Source organism: Elgaria multicarinata, chromosome 4 (genome assembly GCF_023053635.1).
Source record: "Elgaria multicarinata webbii isolate HBS135686 ecotype San Diego chromosome 4, rElgMul1.1.pri, whole genome shotgun sequence".
NCBI classification, from domain to species: domain Eukaryota; kingdom Metazoa; phylum Chordata; class Lepidosauria; order Squamata; family Anguidae; genus Elgaria; species Elgaria multicarinata.
The window spans coordinates 19833081-19857005 of record NC_086174.1 but is presented as its reverse complement, the minus strand read 5'-3'; the positions used below and the strand labels follow the sequence as shown (position 1 = coordinate 19857005).

General features: G+C 39.5%; 2 protein-coding genes across 2 annotated transcripts in view; one reads left to right on the top strand and one right to left on the bottom strand.

Annotated features, from left to right (window-relative positions):
• EIF4A3 (eukaryotic translation initiation factor 4A3) overlaps positions 1 to 23925 on the bottom strand; it is a 428365-nt gene that overhangs the window by 314965 nt on the left and 89475 nt on the right. The gene's annotated exons all lie outside the window — the stretch shown is intronic.
• HNRNPLL (heterogeneous nuclear ribonucleoprotein L like) lies at positions 5031 to 23043 on the top strand. The gene is made up of 13 exons (XM_063123872.1): positions 5031 to 5354; positions 7345 to 7463; positions 7979 to 8216; positions 9573 to 9658; positions 11913 to 12009; positions 12095 to 12167; positions 16223 to 16294; positions 17681 to 17898; positions 18051 to 18172; positions 18429 to 18630; positions 20331 to 20388; positions 20481 to 20579; positions 22293 to 23043. Exons 1-13 carry the CDS (start codon positions 5175 to 5177, stop codon positions 22346 to 22348), a joined length of 1620 nt encoding a protein of 539 aa, XP_062979942.1. The 5' UTR covers positions 5031 to 5174; the 3' UTR covers positions 22349 to 23043.

The following is a 23925-nucleotide window of genomic DNA, read 5'->3' as shown; positions in this document are numbered from 1 at the left end:
GGCAGCATTGGATACTGCCCATGGAAAGTAAACATATATCTTCTCAAGCAGAGATAATACTAGTTGTTTGGAAATCTAAGAGCAAGATAACCTGTGTGACACAATCAAAGAAAAGTTAAAAAGGAGAATAAGAGAAGGTAAAGAAAAGTCATTCTTCAAAATGTTTGGAATGAACTGCTGGCACCTAAATTTTGAACCAATGGGGCTTAAAGCAGAGAGTGAGAAGTTTTTTGCATGACCTTTTTATAAAAGTGGTTCATTCTGGCACAATTCCACATTACAGAGGGTAACAACCCCTCCAAGTTCAGGGAGATAGATTGATCAGCTTGATTTATTACATTTATAAAGCTCTCGAAGCTCTCTGGGCGGTTTACAAAAGTTAAAACAGTGAACGTTAAAATGTATACAAAATTTAAAACCATCAAAAACATAAACAGTATAAAAACTGTTCAGAACTTGTCTTATTTGATTTGATCACACCAATCCCATGTATCCCATCTGCCAAAAAGAGCATCAGAGCAGGGTCAGAGTTGGAGGGCCATCTTGCTGTTGCACTAAATTAGGAGCTGAAGAAGCTTGTGTATAGATCGACTTTGAAGAGGAAGCTAGGGACTTGGGCTGGTCACACTTTTAAGCTTTTTTCCTTTGTCTTCTGAGGTATTTTTTTAAAAATTGTTTAAATATATGTACATTGATTTGTATGAAATGCATATAACTTTCTAGCAATTATACATCAGCTTCAACAAAAGTGGACCAGATATCCAAATTAGGTGCCACCTATTCAAACGTTAAAAGATTTATAAGGCCTACTGCATTATAGGAAGTGAGTGTTTATCCTTGCAATATCAGTCTTTTAGCTGTCAAAAAGGTGCAGAGAATCTGTTTATGCTACCATGAAGCAGGTAGACAATTTAAAAAGAGCATGTACATCAGCAATGGCTAAAGACTATTCCAGTATAAACTTTATTTGTATAATAACCTCCTCCCCCAAAAGAAGCAACTACTGGACATTGCCAAAACATGTTAAAAAGAAGCATTTGCTGCAGTGCACCACTTGCAATGAGCCCAGTTAGACAATCCCTTCTAAAGGTATCTTGCAGTGTTCAACGGACATGAAACAAACATTTTTTATGAGTAAGACACAGTTTAAGATCCACAGACGTCACAGGTATAGGCACCAAACCAGCGAGCCACTAATTCAGCAGAATGGTACATTCCAATTCCCTATTCCATTCCTGCGTACACCCCTGTATATCATATTTGTCACCAATAACAAGTAATTATAGATATGGATCATGCGTTGCTTTGCCTGACCAGCCTCAGTAAGTATTTGCAATAATGAGGAGACTTTGGGCTCATCTACACCAAGCAGTATATTCCATTATGAAAGCAGCATGAAAGCAGTATAAAAAAGGCAGGAGCCACTGACAACTGTACACTGACAACTGTTGGGGCCCATTGACACATACCATATACCGCTTTCATACCACTTTCATAGTGCAATATCCTGCTTGGTGTAGATGTGTCATGGGCCCCAACAGTTGTCAGTGCACTTCAGTGCCACTATAAAGCAATAGTGTGGCCCCTGCCTTTTATATACCACTTTCATAGTGGAATATCCTGCTTGGTGTAGATGAGCCCTTAGATGCATTAAAAGCAGCCAGGCCAAACCTAGATGCTAACAAACGTTGCAAGACATGATTCAGCCATAGTTGGCAAGTCATATTTGGCATGCAGGATAGGAAACAAGATCTTATCATTGGAACTCAACAGCTGATGCAAAGTAAAAATCACTTCATTTGTGCATGTCCGCCGCAAAACCATTTTCTTACCAATTTTTGGATGGATTGCCCCATAAAGTTAATTTATCATGAGAAAATGGATCAATGTATAATTGACATGACATTATATGCCACACATCTCTAACTGTAGAAAACAGAACATTGGTTATTGGGTGGCTTAGACATGATGATGATGGTCACGATGATAATGTTATTAATAATAATAATAATAATTTTAAAGGAAAGGCAAATTTAGTTAAGGTAGCAAAAATGAATTGCTGATAAATATTATCAAAGGCTTTTTTAAGCATCTAAGGAGGCGATGGCAGCCTTGTCCGTTCTATCACTATTTAAAGCTAATGTCAGCCTTCTCTCTACATTTGCTAAATCCTACCTGATCTGTTTGAACCAATTGTGTAATTTGTTGAGTCTATCAGCTAAAATAGGAGCTAACATTTGAATATCTACATTAATTAATGAAATATCCCAAAAATTAGCAAGATGAGTATGACCTTTGCCAGGCTTAGGGATCACAGTGATATAAATATCATTTAACAAAGAAGGAAGAGAACCAGATTCAAAGATATGGTTATACTATGTAGTTTTGAAACTAAGAGGTTGAATTTTTTTTATACCATTCTGTTGGAGCCCATTCAGGCCAGGTGATTTCCCAGTATTCATACTTGTAATTGCTTTCGTAATTTCCTCCATATGCAAGGGAGCTGAAAGAAACTGCCACTATTAAGATTCCAGACACAGAAGATCAAACCTGAAGCTATGTCACATATGCAACTGGGGATTTCCATAACTACAACAAACGAATTTGAGCAGCACCAGAACATAATATTATTACAAGGAAATTAGGCATCATTAAATACTTCTGCCCTACATTGGCTTAAAAATCTCTAAATTTAAATTTTGAACAATAGTACATTTTTGGGTCACTTCCACATATGAATCTTAAAATACATTTCTAAAAATCCCACTATCTCAAACAATAAACCAGTATGGAAAACTAGGTTCAAATTCCTATTCAGCCATAAAGTTCACTATTTGATTTTGGGCCTGTCACTGACTCTAAGAGCTCCATCACACCAGCGATTTATCACACGCTTGCCATGCCTGGTATGCAGTTTTGCAGCCTGATACTCACATGACGTTGTCCATGTCCTGCACTGATTTTGCCTCTTCCCCTCCATTTTTCGTTGCTTTCTGGAGCGGAAAGTCTGGATTATTTTATCTTGTACACCACTCCGAAATTTTGAATGGGGAGTGGTATATATTGTAAATAAGTTAAATTAAATTATTTTCCCTCCATGCGAAATAAATGCACTCCTCCCTCCCAGACTACGGAACGATCTCCCTGACGAGGCTTGCCTGGCGCCAACGCTGCTATCTTTTCGGCACCAGGTTAAGACTTTCCTCTTTGCCCAGGCATATGGCAGCACATCTTAATCACCCACATGTTTATTTTTAATGGTTTTTAATAAAATGAATAAATAAACGTATTGCTGTCATTGTGTTCTATTCGACCATCCTGTTCTTTGTTGGGTGTGTGTGTGTCTCAGGGTAGTCTCCCTAACAAAAGAGGAAGGTGGGGTGGTTCTCCACTCAACCATGAAGGGGGAGGGAGAGAGGTCCCATTTAACTCTATGTTCTTACTCCTAAGTAGACATGACCAGGGGTACATTTTCACCTTACAAGAAATGTAGAAAATGCACCCTCCTTGCCTGCAGTTCCCTCATTTTGAAAGATAGAGATGAATCTTGGGGCCTTTATTAGGTCCCACAGAAAGGTCAAAATGTAGTGAGCAAGTGGAGGCTGCGTAGAGAAAAAGATGTTGATGGGCAAGCTTAAAAGATCCATTCACACTTTGCAATAATCTTTAAATGGAGGGGGGGAGGTACTGAAATCCTAGACATGTTTACTCAGAAGTACATCTCAGTATTCAATGATTCTTCAAGAGTCCAGCGGCTTGCAGCCTTAATTAAATTAGGCCATACTTGGTGCAAGGGTTACACCCAAAGGCTATAGGAACAAAGAATCATACCTACTGCCTTAAAAACAAAACAACAACAACAACAACGAAAAAGAAAGAAACCAGACAAACAGACCTAACTTCTAATTATTTTATCCTGGCTGTGCTTTTTACACTGTATTTTGTAATTGTGCTTTTAACCTGTTGGTTGTTTTATTGTGGTTTTAATTTTTGTGAACCGCCCAGAGAGCTTTGGCTATTGGGCGGTATAAAAATGTAATAACTAAATAAATAAATATTTACATTTTGAAGGGGAGAGAAAACAGGGGAAACCAGACTGCATTTTACACCTACCACGATGACCTAATCTATTTTATTTATTTATTTATTTATTACATTTTTATACCACCCAATAGCCGAAGCTCTCTGGGCGGTTCACAAAAATTAAAACCATAATAAAACCACCAACAGGTTAAAAACACAAATACAAAATACAGTATATAAAAGCACAATGTAAGGTTGCAAACCTATGCATATTTTCCAGAGTGTAAGCCCCACTAAACACAGTAATACTTACTTCGAAGGAAATATGCATATGATTGTGCAGTAAGTCGTTCAGTAACACTTTCCCAGCCCCAAAAAAACCGTGAATGAGAGTGACTCTCAAGAAGCTACACGATCCAATGGGTTGCATCCAACGTTAGTCTCACGTAAGTCTCATTCATTTTAATGGGTCGTACTCTAAGTAAGGACTAACAATGGACATAACCCAATAAGCCGGAGCTTCTCTTGAAACCACGCCGTTAAACCTCAAAAGTTAGCCCACTACAGGGAGCTGCTTTATTGTCGCCTCCTGCCGCAGTGGTTTAGCGGGAACCCTCCTTCGACACCCTCCCGCCACACGCAGCATCGCCAAAAGCAGGCCGCGCGCTATGCCCGTTGGCCCTGGTAACGGCGTGCGCGTGCCTGTGCCTGTGCCCCTCCTCCCGCGTTCTCCTTTCCTCGAGGGAACGGATCCAGCGCCAGCCGATGGGAATGGTGGTCGGGGTGGGAAAGGGCATGGAAAGAGGGGGGGGCTCCTCCAGACGTGACAGACGTTCCTTTTCTCCAGTGGCGCGTCCCGGAGCGTGTGAGGAGCTTCCCTTCTGGCCAATCACGGCGCTCGATCCTACGAATCGGCCCAATGGCAGAATAGGGTTCGCTCCGGCCCGGCCCCCACACGGCCTCCCCTGGATGTTCGTGTGTCTGTGTGGGAGAATCGGTGCGTGTGCGCGCAGCTGCGGTTTTGTCTTTCCTTGCCCGAGAGCATCACCGGCGGGCCTGTTTTATTGGCCCCTTTCGCCGCCTTCTCGTGCCTTTGTGCGTCAGTTGCGGAGTCCCACATACGGAGCCCCTTCGCCACAGCCGCCGCCGCCATGTCCTCGCCGTCGTCTGGGGAGCAGTACGAGGAAGAAGAGGACGGCGCATACGAGAGCCAGGCCAAGCGGCTGAAGCCCAGCGCCGCGGCCGAGGAGGGCGAGATCGAATACGGGGCCGAGGAGGGCGAGAGTCGCAGGGAGAAGGCCGCCCCTCGCACCGGGGGGTTCTCCGGAGGGGTAAGCAGAGGAGGAGGAGGAGGAGGGGGCGCCCGGCGCCGGCCTTTGTAATCCCGCCGCCCCTCACGGGATGTGCTGGGAAAGACCGACCGACGCGCCGCAGCCCGATCCCGAGGCACGTTTACTAGGGAGTAAATCTTCCGTGTGGCTTACTCGTAAGTCAGCGTGCCTAGGATTGCAGCAGCCTTAATACTTCCGTCCCTATTCTGGGTCTCTTCTCGCCACCCCCCACCAGTGCAGAGCAGAGAAGTTTCCCCACCACCACCTTTTTATAAAAACAAACAACAACCCGCTAGTTTTTCTAATAAACATGTATGTGAGAAGAAACCATAGTCAGTTTTTGACGGGTCGTTAGTGTGTTTCGCTGAAGATTATATAGATATTACCTTGTGGCATCTAAACGACTCAATCTCTGACAAGTGCAACCCTATCCACGTCTACTCAGAAGCAAACCCCGCCGAGTTCTATGGGGCTTTCTTGCAAGTAAGTGTGGCGGGGTTTGCTTCTGAGTAGACGTGGATAGGGTTGCACTTGTCAGAGATTGAGTATGGCAGATGCTATTGTGGGCCAGAGAGACCACTTTGAATGTGGCTCAGCCCACGATGCATCTGGCATTGCTTAAGTCTATTTAGTGCCACAAAATTGAGGATAAATAAATATAGTTTCCCCCCCTCAGAGGAGGATAGGATTCATATGAAGATTTCTTCTCTCCACCTCCGTCTCCAACAAAATTAGGGGGACATAGGGGTTATGTAGTGACATTTCCTGCCTAGGTTTTTGCTCTAATGGATAAACCTGGACTGCATTGTTCTTCCATTTTAAGTTCATCTCTCTTCCCCACCCCTCTTCTCAAAAAGTGAGGCGGATTGTGGGTGGAAGTTAAGTATTGCAACCTCGTCACCTCCATATATGCACACAATTTTTACTCTTTTACATGAGAAGAGTAAGCCTCCTGCATGGGGGATGCTCACTTCCTGTATCCTTCCTTTGCAAGAAAAAATGATACCCTCAGAGAAGAGGCTACTCTGGCATCTATCGTCTTTCCTTACCGGAGTGTATTTGGCCTCTCTGTATATGTGTCTTATCCTTGAACTGATTGAGCTATTGGGTTGGTTCCTGATTTAGATGTGCTTTGAGTAGACCCATCAAAATCAGTGGGACAAGTTAGTCGTGACTCACCTAAGTGTCATTAACTTCAGTGAGTCTCTCTTAAACATGACCAAATCTGGATTTAATTCCTAGGGTCTCTAGAGAGCTGGAGGGCATATGAGCTTTTGCCCTTTATTAAACAAATGAAGGCAGTAGGGAGATTGTGGAAACTTGGAGATTTTGAAGAGAAGGCACAATACTAGGTAAAACGTTCAATATAGGTTAATTGTGTGTTAGGAGAGGATAGATGATACGTTTGAATCTCTTTTTATCAGCACGGTTTAATGAACTGATAAATGTTTTTCTTTGTTTGACACATACCGGATGTTTAGAATGATCCATTGCTACTTTGAATCTTACAGACCCAAATTTGACACTCTATATTTCCTGATGCGCTATTTACTTGGTACGATTTCAAACGTATGTATTGTTATGATGAACAAACTGTTACACTGATAAGCAGGAACATAAATAGTTACTGTAGAATCGTATATCAGCAAAAGTGATATTGTCTTATCCATTTCATAGGCATTGTTGCACAATTGAGCAAACCTTTATAATATGTGTAGTAACATCCTATCAGTTAAAACTGTTTATACTTTTCAGTATATTTTAACCCCTCTATATTTGGGAAATTATTGTACTATTTAAGTGTGCCAGTAGAATTAAATATAGAACTTGTGAATGACATTTAAGATTGAAATGAATTAATATATAAGATATGTATTGAGGCATATGTAATTTTCCATTAATACATTCTATAGCTCTCACTATACAGAGTACCTGCTTAATTTATTTTTGTAAGCTAAATTTTTAAAAGTCTAATGCTTGCTCTTGCTAGGATGCTGGTGGCAGTCATCACAAAGTTTCTGTTTCTCCTGTTGTCCATGTCCGAGGACTCTGTGAATCAGTTGTGGAGGCAGACCTCGTAGAGGCGCTTGAAAAATTTGGAACCATATGGTATGTTTACTGTACAGTGTGTCTTGGGTAATGGCCATTCTGTCTTGCGTGACTTGTGGGTGGGTGGGTGGAGGAAGCTCTTTCATATATTTGACATCCAAATATGGCCAATTTGACTGATGTCTGTAATACCTTTGCCAAAAAAAGAGGTGCAAACGTTCTCAGGATGTTGGAGGTTGCCCCAAGCCAGACCCATGATCATCCAGACCTACTTTATATGTACTGTTGATTTCAATAAGTTATTTACCTGTCTTGGTTTTTACAGTGACCAATTTGAAATAGTAACGTAAGAAGCTGCCTTTATTCTGTCATCAACATTTAATGCGTTATTTATATTTGGAATTCGTTGAAGGCTATAAATAAGTTATTCGAATAAAATTTGGGATATAATTACTGATTTTAAGAAATTAAATAGACTTTTTGTATTTTCAGTAAAAAAAAATTGCTAACATCTTTAAGTTTAATGTAACTTATGGTCTGCAATTGATGGCCTAAATGTTGTTGTTTTTCTGTAGTTATGTGATGATGATGCCATTTAAGCGCCAAGCTTTGGTAGAATTTGAGGATATTGAAAGTGCCAAAAAGTGTGTAACATTTGCAGCAGATGAGCCAGTATATATAGCTGGGCAACAAGCATTTTTTAATTACTCTACAAGCAAAAGAATTACTCGTCCAGAAAACACAGATGACCCCTCTGGTGGGAACAAGGTTCTGCTCTTGTCAATTCAGAATCCTCTATATCCAATTACAGTGGTATGTCTTATTCTTAAGTATAACCTTTCAGTGACCTCAGTGCATCATATGTTTCTACATGCCTGTGGCAAGTGTGTTCCTCAAGTCCTGAGTCTTGCACTAACAGCTACTCATACAGTGGCACTTTCATTTTATAATGCAATGAAAGAATTCTCACATGTTCTCCTTTGCAGAGGAATTTGTTTCATGAAGGGGGAAAAACAGTTGGGGAGGGTGTTGTTCCATTCAGCAGATACCTCTGCAGCGACTTTGGATAGATACTCATTTGGTTCTATTGTAAAGTCTGTGATGACTGGCTTTGCCAATTGTGTAGGCTTAGCAAGTCACTTGACCATTCCATTGCTGGTAGGAAAAGAGCTAGCAATTGATTAGTTTAAACATGGATTATTTTTCTCTGCCTAAAACCGTTTTTGTATAGAGGATAAATTTAAATACCTTTAGAATCCAGTCTCTAAAAACTGGTTTCTATTTGGCTAAATCATTTAAAAACATAATGCTGGTCTAATATAGTCTGCTGCATTTTCACCCTGTTCCAGATTGCTTTGAGTCAGTCAGAATCATATGTATGGAACATGACCTAGGTACACCTCTCCTTGGGTTAATAGAAACCTATCCCTAACACATAGGTAAAATCCATGGATCCAGATATGTCTTATCTGAGGGGAAAGGCACTTCTGCTTGTGCAAGGCAGCCCTGATGAATTCCCCCATTTTCCCTATTCCGTTCCAGCTCCTGAGCCCCATCGTACATCATTCTGAAAGTTCCATTTGTCCTTACAAGTGGCTTTGGAGAGTGTAGGGAGCTGCTGTGGAGGAAAACCCAATCACATGAGCAGAGTTCTGCTTATCCGTCTCTATATCCAACCTCATATGTTCAGTGATAGGGATGTAATTTCTTGGGCTTTAGTTCTACATTTTCTCTGCGTACTTTAAAGTTTTGGAAATAATTCAGTTTCTATTTTGCTTGTTCCCATGTTGTAGATTGTATATAAAGGTGACCAAGTTAGGTTAAAACTTATTTAAGGATTGAAGAACTTTACCAAACCCAGTCAGCTTGAAAGAGAAACTTTTGAAGCAAACAGAAATAAACCCTGAATTTAGGTTTCCTCTTTTGAATTGCACTGTTTTGATGTTTCGTCTTTTGCTAGAATGTTTTTCTCTCGTGGTTGCATAACTACTTAGGGAGGCAGGTGTTTCAGTTGTGTAACGGGAATAAATGCATTTCTTGACCTATGTAAAGTAATCGAAATTACCTGTTAAATGGTAATGAATTTTTTTGTATGAATGCGTTTCACTTGGTAGTTTTGGAAAGCAGTAAAGCTTCAAATGTTTAAATAACATTCCTCTTTTTTTGTAGGATGTCTTGTATACAGTGTGCAATCCTGTTGGGAAAGTTCAGCGTATTGTCATATTCAAGAGGAATGGAATACAAGCCATGGTTGAATATCCTTTTTATAGCTTTTTGTTTTGTGATAATCTGTGTCTTAGGGCCTCATCTTGCTGACCACCAGGGATCCTGTTGGGCCTCAGTAAGGGAAGATGTTCCTCTGCTTCTAATTTCTCATCTTCGTCCTGTCAGCCAAGCAACCTTTCTAGGGAATCAGTGAACTTATCACTTCCTTCCAAGTCCTGACTGAGCATGTGTCTTCCTCTCGTTTCACAGCCACTCTTTATCTTCATAAGAAGTCCTATGCTGGATCGGATAAAGGTCCAGATAGTGGATCTTTATCTTTATCTCCAGCAATTGAATAAGTTCTGCAGGCCAGTAGGAGCATCCTAATACATCTGTGCTCAGTTCTTCTCCCCAGCTTTGGAAAGGATTTTGCACTGTTACATTCACATCAGCTTTCTCTATAACATCCTATTGGGTTTTTTGCCATTTCTCACAGTCTCTTTGTTATTGCATTAATAGACCTATATTTAATGTTGAGAGAGCACAATAGACTTTCCTATATTATCTAAATGTTAATGTTTGGTAATATAAATAATTTCATGTTCAGAAATTTGAAAGTAGTGTTCTTAGAAGCACACCAGCTGATAAACTAGTCCTGTTTTAAAGTTGAACCTATTTTGGAAACACCTTGTTTAAAAAGGTAACCTATGAAATAAATTTTAGACAACTGAGAGTCATTTCACACTGATTTGTCTGCCTCCCAGTATATTAAAATTGTTCATGCAGAAACTGGAAATGAATATTTCCTTATTTATAATTAAATGTGACTGAAGAGCCCCCAGGTGATTTCTAGCACAGATAGACTGGGTTTGCCCAACATGATAAGCCATAATGGTTTTTAATATTTGGGGGGACACACATGATGGATTATTGTAGTGTCTGTGTGCGGTTTTCCTCAATTATGGTGGTGTATTTAGCCAAAATAAGCCACCCTGATATGCCACAGTCTGCAGTGAAGTTTATTTTAGCTACCGTGGCTTATCGTGTCATCTGGCATTCTGTCGTGGCTAAAGGGCAGCGAGCCACTTAGCAAGAGTGGCAGAAACCCCTGCACCTCTTGCCCCTGGTGCACACACCCAAGCCACTGCCAATGTCCCCTTCCCGGCTCCAATTGTGATCAGAGTTAGGTCCCTTTTTTATGTTCATGGAAGTATGGGGGTCTTGCCCGTACTTCCATGTAATTTTTTCCATATGTGCGAATGGGGCTTGCCTTTAAGATCCTTCTTCCCCCTTCATCCCTGTGGGATTCCCCATTGTGACAGGGGGGGCACCCAAAGGAGTCCCCCCAACTGGAGCATCCCCTTCTCTACCCCCTTTCCATTTTTAAATGTCTTTTTGTTCTTGCACAAGAATGGAACAAAGACATTAAAACATTTTTCACCACAATCCTACCCCTCCCTATGCCTTGCACCCTCACTTCCACAGAAGAAACAGGACACTTTCCCAGCTCCCTGAAGGGATCTCTCTCTCTGCGCCTTGCTTTCAAGAGCTGCCATTTTTGACAGTTCTCAAGAACAGTGTGGAGACAATGATTGCTGTGGGGCTTGGCTCTCCCCACCTGTGCCTCTCCATATTTGAGCAATATGCAGGAGGTCAAGCCAATATCCAAAGAGCCCTACGTTAAATCTCCAATGCAAGTTCATTGAGTTGCATTGGGGATTTAAAGGTGCCCCGTATGGAAAGTCGAGGGTGGGGGGATGAAATCCAGCCCCCACCAAGGACTGTGTTACTCCCACAATCCTTGGTGTAAGTTGTATTCCGCCCGCCCGCCTGCCCCCCCTGATTTTCAGCTTTTCCTTTATTTCCTCAGTCCCATTGTATGCCACAATGGGATAGGGATATTTAAAAAAGCGGGGGGGGGGGGACCCAATTCTGATTGCCGTCGCAATCGGAGCCAGGAAGGGGGACTTGGCGGCAGACAAGACAGTTCTGCCTCCATGGCCCCTGGGATCTGTGCTGGAGGACTGAAGGGTGATGGGGAAATTAGCTATGCGCAGTAGCTTATGTATTTGATCGTGTGGGGGATACAGTAACTTATAAACTACTGTGAGTAGCTCATAAACCACAATGGCTTAAAAGTCACTTGCCAATGCTATGTTCTTGTCTAAAAATGTTTGGCTTGTAGCCAAACTAGATGGCCTTGTAGGCCCCTTCCAACTCTGCTATTCTATGATTCTATGATTCTTACTTTAGTTAGGGGAAAAGGAAAATAATGGTTTAAATACAATCCTTAACACGACTTATGTTTGAATCAGTTCTTTGTGCCCAGAAGGCAAAAGCAGCACTCAATGGAGCGGATATATATGCAGGATGCTGTACACTAAAGATTGAATATGCAAGGGTAATTATCATACTTTCTTTAACTTCTCTACTCCTTTAGGAGGGAAACCGTGATTAAGACTCACTGTCTATTTATATCTTAACAGCCACCTCGACTTAATGTCATTCGAAATGACAATGATAGTTGGGACTATACTAAACCATATCTGGGCAGACGAGGTAAGTGTGTTGGTAATCGTTCTAAACATGCATTTAAATAGATACACATATGCAGTTAGCTTGTCTAATGCATTAGCCATTTCACGCCAAGTATTGCTGGTGAAGCTCTGTTGTAAAAGGCATCCTGTAATCCTGGAAAAGAATAACTCTCAACATTAGTGCCCCCTGCTGGTTATATTGAGCTATTTAGTTCAACAAGGAGCCCACACATGCAAGCATGTTTGCAGTACAAGGACTTGCATTTCTCCAAGCAGCTCTCACTCTTTGGAGGAGAGGACACTGATGCAGACTATTCCTTACAAACTACAAACTTGCACACTGCTTCTCCACGGAAAGGATTTTTCCCTATGTTGGACAAGGCATTAAGAAGGATAGAGGACTCCAGCAGGCTGACTCTACACTTCATCATGCACCACATCGGCATCATCAAAAGGCCCTCTGAAAAATCTCAGACTTGCAACTCACCTTGACTGCATACTGCATGCACCATCACCACAAGCATATCAAGGAGGACACTTATAATACTTCTGGTTTGCATGGTATGAATACCATGGTAGACTGTACCCATTCTAATCCAGCTTGCATGTGTTTCCAATCTTATGTCCCTATAAAATTACAGTTGTAGAACGGAACTGCATAAAATGGAAGATCCAAGCTCTTGTTTCTCTCCTGTATATTGTGCTAATTTTCATTTTTGTATGTAAGAGAAAATTGAAGTTAGGTTTTCCAGTGTAAATGTTATCTAAAGGACTGCAATTATCTAAAGATAAATTGGAATTCAGTAGCACCCTGTCAAACCTGTCCCATCATACACCAATATTTGGTGTAAGGTATAATTTGTCTAAGCATTTTAACTGCAAAGCTTAGTTGGAACATTGTTTTCATCAGTAAAATAACTGCATGAAAATGTAAAAGAAAAGTTGCTATGTAGTCTGACTTCTGTTAATGTTCTCTGTAACTAAATGACTTGTGTATAATTTGCTGTAATGTACTTTTTAAAAATCTAGGCATTTATAACATGGAGTTGGGAACTTACCTTATCAAGGTAGAGTATCTTCTAAATTTTAAACATGAAAGTGAAGGTTTCAACTTGCCTTTTAACTATTGCCAAAAGGTTGGTTTTTATTGGTAGTACTTTTGCTTGTAAAAATGTATTATTAAAACTTAGGTGTTCGACATGCAGAATTAAGAATTTGTAAAAGGTTAATAAGGGGGCTGCAGTATTGGTTAGCAGATTGTCCAACCTCAGTATTTACGTTAAAGGATAAATTTTGATTCAACCTATCTGGTCACTTAACTATTAACATTATTAAGTTTCTGAACTAAGTAGATGAAAATTCAAGCAACTGGCAGACATTCAGTTGAGATAGTATTTATAAACTGTATCTTGTCACAGTAAATGAAAGTATGGGAAATGAGAAATCTCTCCTTGAAGTAAAATAAAGCAGGTGCACCAAAGGATTTGACAGCGTCCAATGGGACATTTGACTGTTCATTTGAACAGTAGATGCCATGCTATATGGTGAATTGCTTTTGAAAGTTAGCTCAATTCCAAAGGAGATTGCCATGTAGCACTGGAATTTGTATTTGAAAAACAGAAGTACAAAGCTCCCTTGGTCATGTTGAGCTAGGCATTTTGATCCAGCCAACAAATTTCTCTTCCAGAAGCCCCAGTTATCATGGTCAGAGGGAGGCCATAACTCAGTGGTGATTTGCATGCAGAAGGTCCCCTGGTTTAATCTTCGGTATCTCTAGTTAAGGCTAGGAAAGAATCCTCTTGAAACTCTAAAGAGCCTCTGCCAGTCAGTGTCAACAATACTGGGCTCGATGGACCGATGGTTTGACTTGGCTTTTTAACATTTGCATTCTGACCTTTTTCTAAGACACTCAGACTAGTTGTTTAGTATCATAACTCTGTGAGTTATGTTAGACTGAGGCCTTAGCTAGACCTAAGGTTTATCCCAGGATCGTCCCGGGGTCATCCCTGTTCATGTAAATGACACACAGGGGATCCCGGGAGCAGGCAGGGACGATCCCGGGATAAACCTTAGGTCTAGCTAAGGCCTTAACTGGTTAATTTGAACCTGAATTTTTCCCCATTTCCAAGCTTATTACTGTGCCACAGTATTCTACTGGAAAATCTAATATAAATGTGCTAGCTGGTGTATGCCACTTTGGTTGTACACAAATCCTGCACTCCTCTGTAACTTCAGAGCTGATTCAGATGATGGATTTGTTAAATGAATAGCACTTTCCATGTAGGATAAAATATGCATACTGAAAGTGTTGTTGCATTTGACAGTTGCACGTGTGTCTATTTTGCAGTGAGTATTTGCATTGAAATCGCCACCAGTGCAACCTCAGATGCATCTGCAAATGACATCTCCCCATAAAACAGTTTTTAATTAAACTCCATAATGCATGCATGAGCAGTGGCATCTGTATTTATCTGTTAAATATAAGACTTTTTTTTCCTGATGTGTTCTTAAAAACTTCAGTCCTTCATGTTAATGAATTATTTTTCATGAAATCCTCCACATGATCTTCCTGTAGTTTTGGTGTGGAAAATATGATCTCCTGTATGTTTTAGTTTACTTAGTTCATCCAGGTCCTACAACTTCATGAACTGTTTTAGTTTTTTAGTCTGTCTTAATTTCTGATATTTAGCATAAACAATTCTCATTGCCACTATTACGTGGAACAGGAAAGGCTCTTGGTTCTTAGGAAATAGCCCTTTAGTAACAGTCATTAAAAGTATCTCAGGGTATAAAATCAGTCTGATACTTAAGATCTTATTAATGAGGCAGTTTTTTTCTGTGAGAAAAGCCTTATATATTTACACTGAAGTAAATTCTGTTGAAGCCAGTGGAAGTTGCTTTAAATAATAGGTTTAGTCTCAGGGTGATAACATTTCTCCCTTCACACCTTTCCTCTCAAATCAAATGGTTATACACACACATACTTCATTGACTTAACAAAACATCAAATGTTAAAAAACAATATTTTAAATTTGGTCAATATCAAAGCTGAGCTCTCTTAAGTCCCAGCAATTTCAATGGGATAGATGTAAGCATGTGCTTTACTTTCCCATTGAACCAAATGCTGTTTTGGCTGGATGTTTCTCATTTCTCATTGCTTAGTAGTCAACTGAGTTCTTGGTACTTCAGATTGCTTAATGAGAGGAAGTAGCATGTAGGTTAAAGCTTGCTGCTGCTTACCAAGAGAACTTGTAGTAAGCATTTACTGGAATATTATAAATAATCATTTCAGGTTGGTCACTGTTTTCACCCAGTAGTGTTGACCCCTTGGTTAACTTTACATTCTTGTATTAAAATGCAGATGCTGAAAGACCTTTTTCATTGTTAAAAGTGCTTTTTAAAGTGCAATTTTTATTTCAATTATAACATAGGCTGTATAATCTTAATAGTATAGTAACCTATAGTTTTCTCACCACTCTCCATCAGTAGCTGATGGTGTAATTATGTATGTACACAATATGGTACTCTCTGTTTACTGATTATAAAACCATGTAATACAGGTTGTTGTTGGATTATGCTGAAACTTCTTGAAAGGAGCCCACTTTGAAACTGTGTTGCTGTTGAAGCTAATAGTGTGATTCAGGTACTGTCCTTCGAAAGTACTGCATTTACAACTTGTTTTTATGAGAGTTATAGGTAATTCCTTCTCTGCAGTATCATCTGTAGTATTGTGTGGTGTTAGGAGAACCGTACACTTTTCTTAGGTTTAAAATGTCAGATATTTTCAAATGTAATATGTAATATGCTAACAATAATTTTGTGTCCTATAACTATAACTTTGTGTTAAAGCAAGTCAGTTTAAATTAACAATTTAAAGTAATCAAAAGTAATATCTTAAAGTAACCTGGAAGTATCTGGTTGGCCACTATTGGAAACATGATACTGGAGTAAGTGGACCCTTGGGGCTCTTCTTACATTCTTATCTGGAAAACACTTTTTTTCTTAATGATGAAGTTACAATATCTTTAATGGGGGTGTGTTATTTGTTTATTGCTAACACTATCTTCTTTTCTTTAGATGGAGGTAAAGGTCGCCAGAGGCAAGCTATTTTGGGAGAACATCCTTCATCATTTAGGCATGATGGCTATGGTAAGTTGCTATATGGCTTCCATTGTGCTTAACTGAAGGATTGTTCATGACCCCCAGTGGTTTATACTGAAAACATAGGCAGCAGGTTGATGGCATAAGAACATAAAAAGCTGTGCTGGATCAGACCAAAGGCCTATCTAGTCCGACATTCTGTTGCTACGGTGGCCAAGCAGATGCCTCCAGGAAGCTCATAAGCAGGACATGAACGGAATAGCACCCTCCTCCTCACATTCCCCAGCAACTAATGTTCAAAGGCATACTGCCTTAATACTGGAGGTAATATATAACCATCATGACTAGCATCCATTAATAGCCTTGTCTTCCATAGATCTGAATAATCCCTTTTAAAATAACTAGATTTTCTTTGTTTCAGTTTTGTTTGTAGTCCTGAACACATTTTGCTATCTGATGCAGAGCGCTAGGGCTAACACTTTAAATATCCTTGTGATATAGGGTTGGATGCAAATGTTTTAATAAATAAATAATATCTTGCTACACCATTCAGACAACAGTCCCTGCATTTGTTTGTCTTCCCTCATTGTGCTCCATGAAGCAGGTTGCTCTGCTCTTCTGCATGGTAGGACCAGTCCTGATTTTGGTCAAAAGTTGTTGAGTGTGCTAGCTTTCTATTTATGTTATGGCTGCAAGAGGGGACATAAATTGGTAATTACCAAACAAAACACACAATCTTTCCGTTTTTTCATCTTTTAAAAACTTAGCTTCAAACCTGAGTAGCACACTTAGACCACAATCCATTATTAGGTTACTGAAATCATTATGATTTTTTTGCTCTTAAATCTGTTGGCTTTGGCCTTAGATTCTTTCAAGTTCTCCTGCTATTTTGAAGACATGAGGGCGGGAGGAACTATGTACATTATGTTTGGTTGGTTCTTGTCTAAATAGATTTCTATGTTTTAGTTGATGTTAAATCTTCACAGTCCACTGAAGGAAAACTTTAATGGCTAAGTTCTGTTACTAATTGATATGGTATGGTTTTCTTGTATCAGCTCCAGCTCTCTCAGCTAGATAGTAGTTCAGGTTCTCTCCAAGAATTGATACAAGAAATTTTATGTTTTTCCAATATCTGAGAGGTGTTGCTGCCAATCATAAAAATGCATCTTCGTTGAACATCATCAGTAGAGAATTTTTTGCTTGCTGGGTTTTTTTCCAGAAATATCAAGGTTACATCATTTTTTCCTATCTTTTGACATCTTCCGTTAGTTGATGCTAGCTAAAATTTTGTTTTAATGATTTATGAAATATGAACAAGACATGGTTGTGGAATAATAATAAAAAATGGCAGCTTTTGCAACTTGATATCTTACGTGTACAGATTGGATCAATTAAACCGAACTGACGAAATTAACTAGAGTATTTTGTCTTTAGGCTCACATGGTCCTTTGTTGCCATTACCGAGCCGATACCGAATGGCATCTCGGGATACTCCAGAGCTGGTTGCTTACCCCCTTCCCCAAGCCTCCTCATCTTACATGCATGGGGGGAACCCCTCCGGTTCTGTGGTCATGGTTAGCGGATTGCACCAGCAAAAGATGAACTGCTCAAGAGTCTTCAACTTGTTCTGCTTGTATGGAAATATTGAAAAGGTAAAAAAAAAAAGTCTAATCAGTGTAATTTTAAAGAACAGTAAACAATATGTAGAAGACAAACCAGTGTCATGTTATCTCCCAATCAACTCTGCAGAATTTCCTGTCATTCTTTAAACTGCATTGTCTCTTCTTTTTTCCAAATACTGCAGGTGAAGTTTATGAAGACTATTCCAGGCACAGCATTAGTGGAAATGGGTGATGAATACGCTGTTGAAAGAGCAGTCACACATCTCAATAATGTCAAATTGTTTGGGAAGAGGCTTAATGTTTGGTATGTGTGCAACCCATCTTTACGTTTAATACTAATACTGCAACACCTATACTCTGAAATTGTTTAGCACTGCAAGATTCTAAATAAGGCTTCTGAATATTTTTTTATGGGAAGAATATTGTCTGTAAATACTAAGAAGGTAAAAAAAATCACTTGTGCTAATGTAAATACTTGGTCTATGAGAATGGTTTAAAAATATCCTAAAATGATTTGAAATGAAAAGAGGTGTTCTTAAATATCTACTCTTTAATTGTAGTGTGTCCAAACAGCATTCAGTTGTTCCTAGTCAGATATTCGAGCTGGAAGATGGAACAAGCAGTTATAAAGACTTTGCAATGAGCAAGAATAATCGCTTTACCAGTGCTGGCCAAGCATCCAAGAATATTATCCAGCCACCCTCTTGTGTGTTGCATTACTACAATGTTCCATTGTGTGTGACCGAAGAGACCTTTGTAAAGGTAGGAATAGAAGATGTTGGATCATAGCTTTTGAAGTATATTTTAGGCGTTTCCTTAAGGGTGCAATGCTATTGTTTCCGCCCTCGATGATCATAAACCTCTGAATTCAGAGGCATATGATCATCCAGTGCAAGGTGGGAGGTGTGACAGAGGCAATCGTCAACACCCCCATTCTCCTGCTCTGCATTTTTTTACTAGATGGGCTTTTTTTGCCCATCTAATTGGGGCATTTTGGATGGGGAGGGAAGGAGGCGGAAGAGGCTTCAGAATAGCTCGTATCCTGTCCTCTCCAATCCACCAGGATGTCCCCTTTCTGAGGTGGCATTCCTGACCTTGGAGAGGCAGCTGGCATGGTTCTTTCTGTGGCAGCTGTGAGGGGGAGCATGGCTTTCTCCAAGTTTGGACCGCTAACTCTGACCTTGGATCCAGGAATATGAATTATCTTATGGCCCCCGAGACGCTGTCTAGGGGTTATAGGATTGCTCCCTAAAGTAGACTTCAGTCACTTTTTAAAAAAGTTTTACAGTACAATACTAAGCATATTTACTTCAAAGTTGATGGTGCTATATAAATAAATAATAATAATAATAATAACTTAGCTCAATAATGGGGCTTACTTGCTAGTAAGTGTGCTTAGGAATTGCACTGCTGGATGCTATACATTTACAAAGTAGCTAGCCAACCATACTACGGATAAGATAGAGCACTAAAATGTTTCAGAATCTTAAACAGGATATATTGTCGTTTTCAAAATTAAATGAACAGCAAGAGGTCTCTGTAAAGCAGAAGTGGGCAGCTTGTGGCCCCCCAGATGTTTTGAGCTACAACTCTCATGATCCCTCAGCATTGACTAGGGCTGATGTGAGTTGTGGCTCTCCAAATGTTTTTGCCTACAAGTTGCCCACCTCTGCTGTAAAGAGTTTAAAATAGGCACTTCAGATTTATAGGCAGTGGGGGGAATAATTCTCTGCACAAGAAAGTTTAAACAGTTAGGCATTCCATAATGTATATATTCCTATCTCGACTACTTTTTTGGCCCAATGTCACAGATCTTCTCATTTTGTGCAGTTCAGTGCTATATTACTTATTGAATCTTTTCTGTGAGTCTTTCCTTGGTTTCTTCAGTTGCCTCTACAGGCATAATTATGTGGGTTGATTTATGGATCACCTATGCACTGATACATAATCACAGAACCGACACTGCTCTCTTATGTGATCATTAAGCCAACACTGGTGTCTGCGTAGAATCAGGAGATGTTTATAGCATATGGGACACAATACTGGCTATTCCTGATTGGTTTTTCCATATGTCCAAAGCAGCCCTTGTCCAGTTTCTGAGCTGTGGTAGCAGATAATACAAACACAGTCTTTTAGTTTCCTGATTTGGGATGCATCTTCCACAACATATGTCTTTGATTTTGAACCATAGCAAGAATACAGTGCTTCCACAGCAGGGTAGACTGCATTAACCTTTTTTCATCGATACAATTGAACACATCTGTAGCAAGAAGGCAGTTTTCTACCTCTTGCTTCACTGTGTATCCCACATTTAAATCAACAAAGTGAGTACATTCTGGCTCAATATGGAGCAAGCTTGACACTTACTGATGCATCTTACATATACTAGTTGTATTGTGGAATCCTTTAGGATTGGATCCTTGCTACAAAATAACCATATCTTCATTTTGTTATTGTTCCAGTTGTGTGATGATCATGAAGTCCTGTCTTTTATCAAATACAAAGTATTTGATCCAAAACGTAAGTAATTTTTTTTGTCTTTCTTTAACTCTTCAAGAAGCCTAACCTATTGATCTGTATAGGTAAAAATATTTTAACTCTTGGTTTTGCAGCTTCAGCCAAAACACTTTCCGGTCTGTTGGAGTGGGAATGCAAGACAGATGCAGTGAAAGCTCTTACAGTACTTAATCACTACCAGATAAGGGTTCCCAGTAAGTTGTCATGTTGAAATAGTCTTCATCTTTATAACTTGTTCTTGCTTTTTCTTATTAGTGGGATAAACGTTAAGCTGGGAAGTAATATTTGCAGGACATAATACTCAGATTGTAGTTGGGCATACTAGTCAATCTGACCTTTGTGCTAAAGATTCGTGTATGTCTTACAACACATGGCTGTTCCTGTTTTGTTCCATTACTGTGCAAGGGCTTTTCCTTATGATTGAGCAAAGCATATGGTTGAAAAACAGAGTTGCAAGCTTGCCTTTGCACAACACACCTCCAAGCCTTTTACACACCTTAAAAGCTGTATTTTCGAACAATAAAAACCCCATTTTAAATAGTGACTTTTCTCTAATGTAAGGTGATGGTAAGAACAGCATAGAATCTAGTGTACAAGTCCAGGAACTAGTAGTCAAAGATCCATTCCAAAATCAGATTAACTCTTCTGCCATCTAGGAAGCCATCAGTCTGCTTAGAGTCTGTTAAAGCCAAAAGCGCATTGAAAGTTAGAAGACGAAGAAACAAAAAATAGCAACCATGATTTCCATACTTACAGCCAAGGTTCAAAGGCGAGACAAAAGAGCTAACTTGGGTCCTATCTTATGTACTGCACTTCAGTAACTAAAGGATTTGTTTGGTTGGGAAAAAGGATGGCCACCCATCCCTATGACTTGGCCTTTTGGAGACCTTATGAGTTAATAACTACAGGTTGAAATGAGGCTGATCCACTCCATTTACAAGTGGTTGTGCAAATTAGGATATTAGACTGGTGGTTATTATTATTTATTTATTTATTTATTTATTTATTTATTTATATAGCACCATCAATGTACATGGTTCTCAAGTGGAGAAGAGAAACTTAAGTCAACAGTGGTTCTCCTTTTGGCCACAAGTAGGCAGATAAATGTATCTTATATAGTGGAAGCTGTGAAAGTTAGCTAATGGCTGCTCAGTTTCACTGTGAGTGATAGGTTAGTGAAACTGACTAAGAGTTAAACATGCATCTTTCAAATCCTGATTATTAAATGACACTACTGCTGCTGCTGCATTAACAAGTATATTGTGCCCTCTTGACAAGGCATTGCCAAAAAAGTGGGATTACCTTGCTTTTATTTCTGCAAGCTTTAAAAAAAAAGGGTGTGTGTGAATGTGCATTCTTGCACTGGAATAATACAACAGAACAGCAATGAGCCCTCAAAAATATGCTTTTAAAGATCACAGTAGTGTGTAGGAATTCCCAAAAAACAATAGCCAGTAAGGAACTTAGTTTATGTAACCACGTTCCATGCAATAATCACAATAGCAATGGATGCACTCCTATCTTTTTGTGGGGAAACCATCTCCACACACACACACACACACACTCCAGTAAAAAGTAAAGCAATTTGAATGGTGTGATAATATATCTCTGTGACAGAAGTGCATTCATGAGGGAAGGATCTAAATCATGCTCTTTAAAGTAGAAGAAACTGCCTTGTTTCCTAGAACTGGTTCTGTGGAAAGCCCCTAGTTTGAAAGCAACTTACTACTTTTATTCTATGAAAAAGCAAATCAGTAGTAGAGCCTAATATTTCATAGCAGTTTATATCACAAGAGGTAAGCATTAAAAGAAATTCCATTTCTCAGATTTGCTGGCTGGTGATAATGAGCAAAACTATCCCAAATGATATTCATTCTAACTGTTGAGTTTCCTTTTATATCTTGCAGATGGCTCTAACCCATATACCTTGAAGCTTTGCTTCTCCACTTCCTCCCATTTGTAGAGCAGAGGACAACATATTAGGAGCTCCTTACATCTTTATTTACAAACTTGAAACAATATGTTGTTTGCAGGATCTAAACTACTTGCTCAGTTTCCTTGTCTCAATCTAACTTAAGTTCATTTTGTTTTATAATAAATGAATGTGTTTAAACACCAAATTTTTCTTTTGCCTCCAAAAAGTAATGTCAGTATATTATGTAGAGCTTATTAACTTGTGAAACTGTTATCTACAGGTGTTTGAATTGCCTTGTGGGTAGCATGTGTAAAGAATTTGTATGTAGTTCCAGACCTTAAACCACACTTTCCATACAGCATTAAAATGTACACTTCCATTTACAATGAATATTTCCCACTTAGGTTTAAATGACAAGTAGAATTATTATATTGGAATATTAGCTGTAAAGTTCCTAGTTATTATTCTTGATTAAAGTGTATGTGTTGCAACAACTCTAAAATCAAAGTTGCATTTATAAAACTTTTTCAAATTACACAGACTGATTTGAGTTATGTAATGGTATATGATTTTTAAAGAGAAACTTCACAGGAAAACAATGAATACCTTTTCTGCAGAATGGATTTAAATTTATTTTAAATAGTGTCTTTTCAGATAATTTTTCACTCACATTAGCATGATGTCCTTATTGCTAACTCTAGCCTGGAAACTACTTGCAAAAATAATAAACTCTCAAGCCTGAATGATGATTTTTTTTTTTCCTCACTTGCTTCACGTAAGTAGTCTTGGATATTAAATGAAATTGCTCACTGTCAAAGGTGGCTTTAAGTCCTTTCATGTGTCCCACTTGCACACAGCCCATGATGATCCACTGCTGGAGAAGGAAAGTGCACTGCCTGCAAAACACAATTTTAAAAAAAGTTTTTCAAAATTATCATTTCTTCAGGGGCAGGCAGTAGCTTTGCTGCTATTATTGAATAGGATCCTTTTCATCTTAAGCATTTTAAAAATACATTTGCAAAAATAATGTAGGCTTTCAGGGAGTGGGATGACTTTTTAAACTGCTTAGTAAAATCCAACATGCAAACACTATTGGACCAATCTACCAAGGGGTCATTACCTTGAATGCATCCCTAGCTTGTTACAAACCTGCAGAGCCGTCTTACGAAAGCAATAGTTGTGCTCATCAGCTGTTGGTGGGGCTCCCTCTCCCCACTAGACAGCTGATTGATGGATCTATTTGTAAAAGGGTTCTATCAACATAGCCTAGCACCTGAGTGCACCCACAGTTGGATATGGGTCTCTTGTCTCTCGATGTGTGCACTAGTGACAACCCTTTAGCTGGATTTTGGAATAATACTTGTGAGACTCAGTTTTCCTTAATGAGGGGGAAACAGTCTGGGATCCAGAGCTGCACAATTATTTCTGCATATCTAGAGAGATTTGGGGTTTGTGTTTCTTAACCAGCATCCCACAATGCTACAGCAGACCATAGAGGAGTTTGAAAGAAGGCAAAGGTTCACCCAAAGTTCTCTGCAGCCAAGCTATAGATGCTCCAGCTCTTCCTGATGGTTGTGGTAGAAAAAATACTACATGTGAGCCCTGCAAAGCAGCCACCAGAGGGA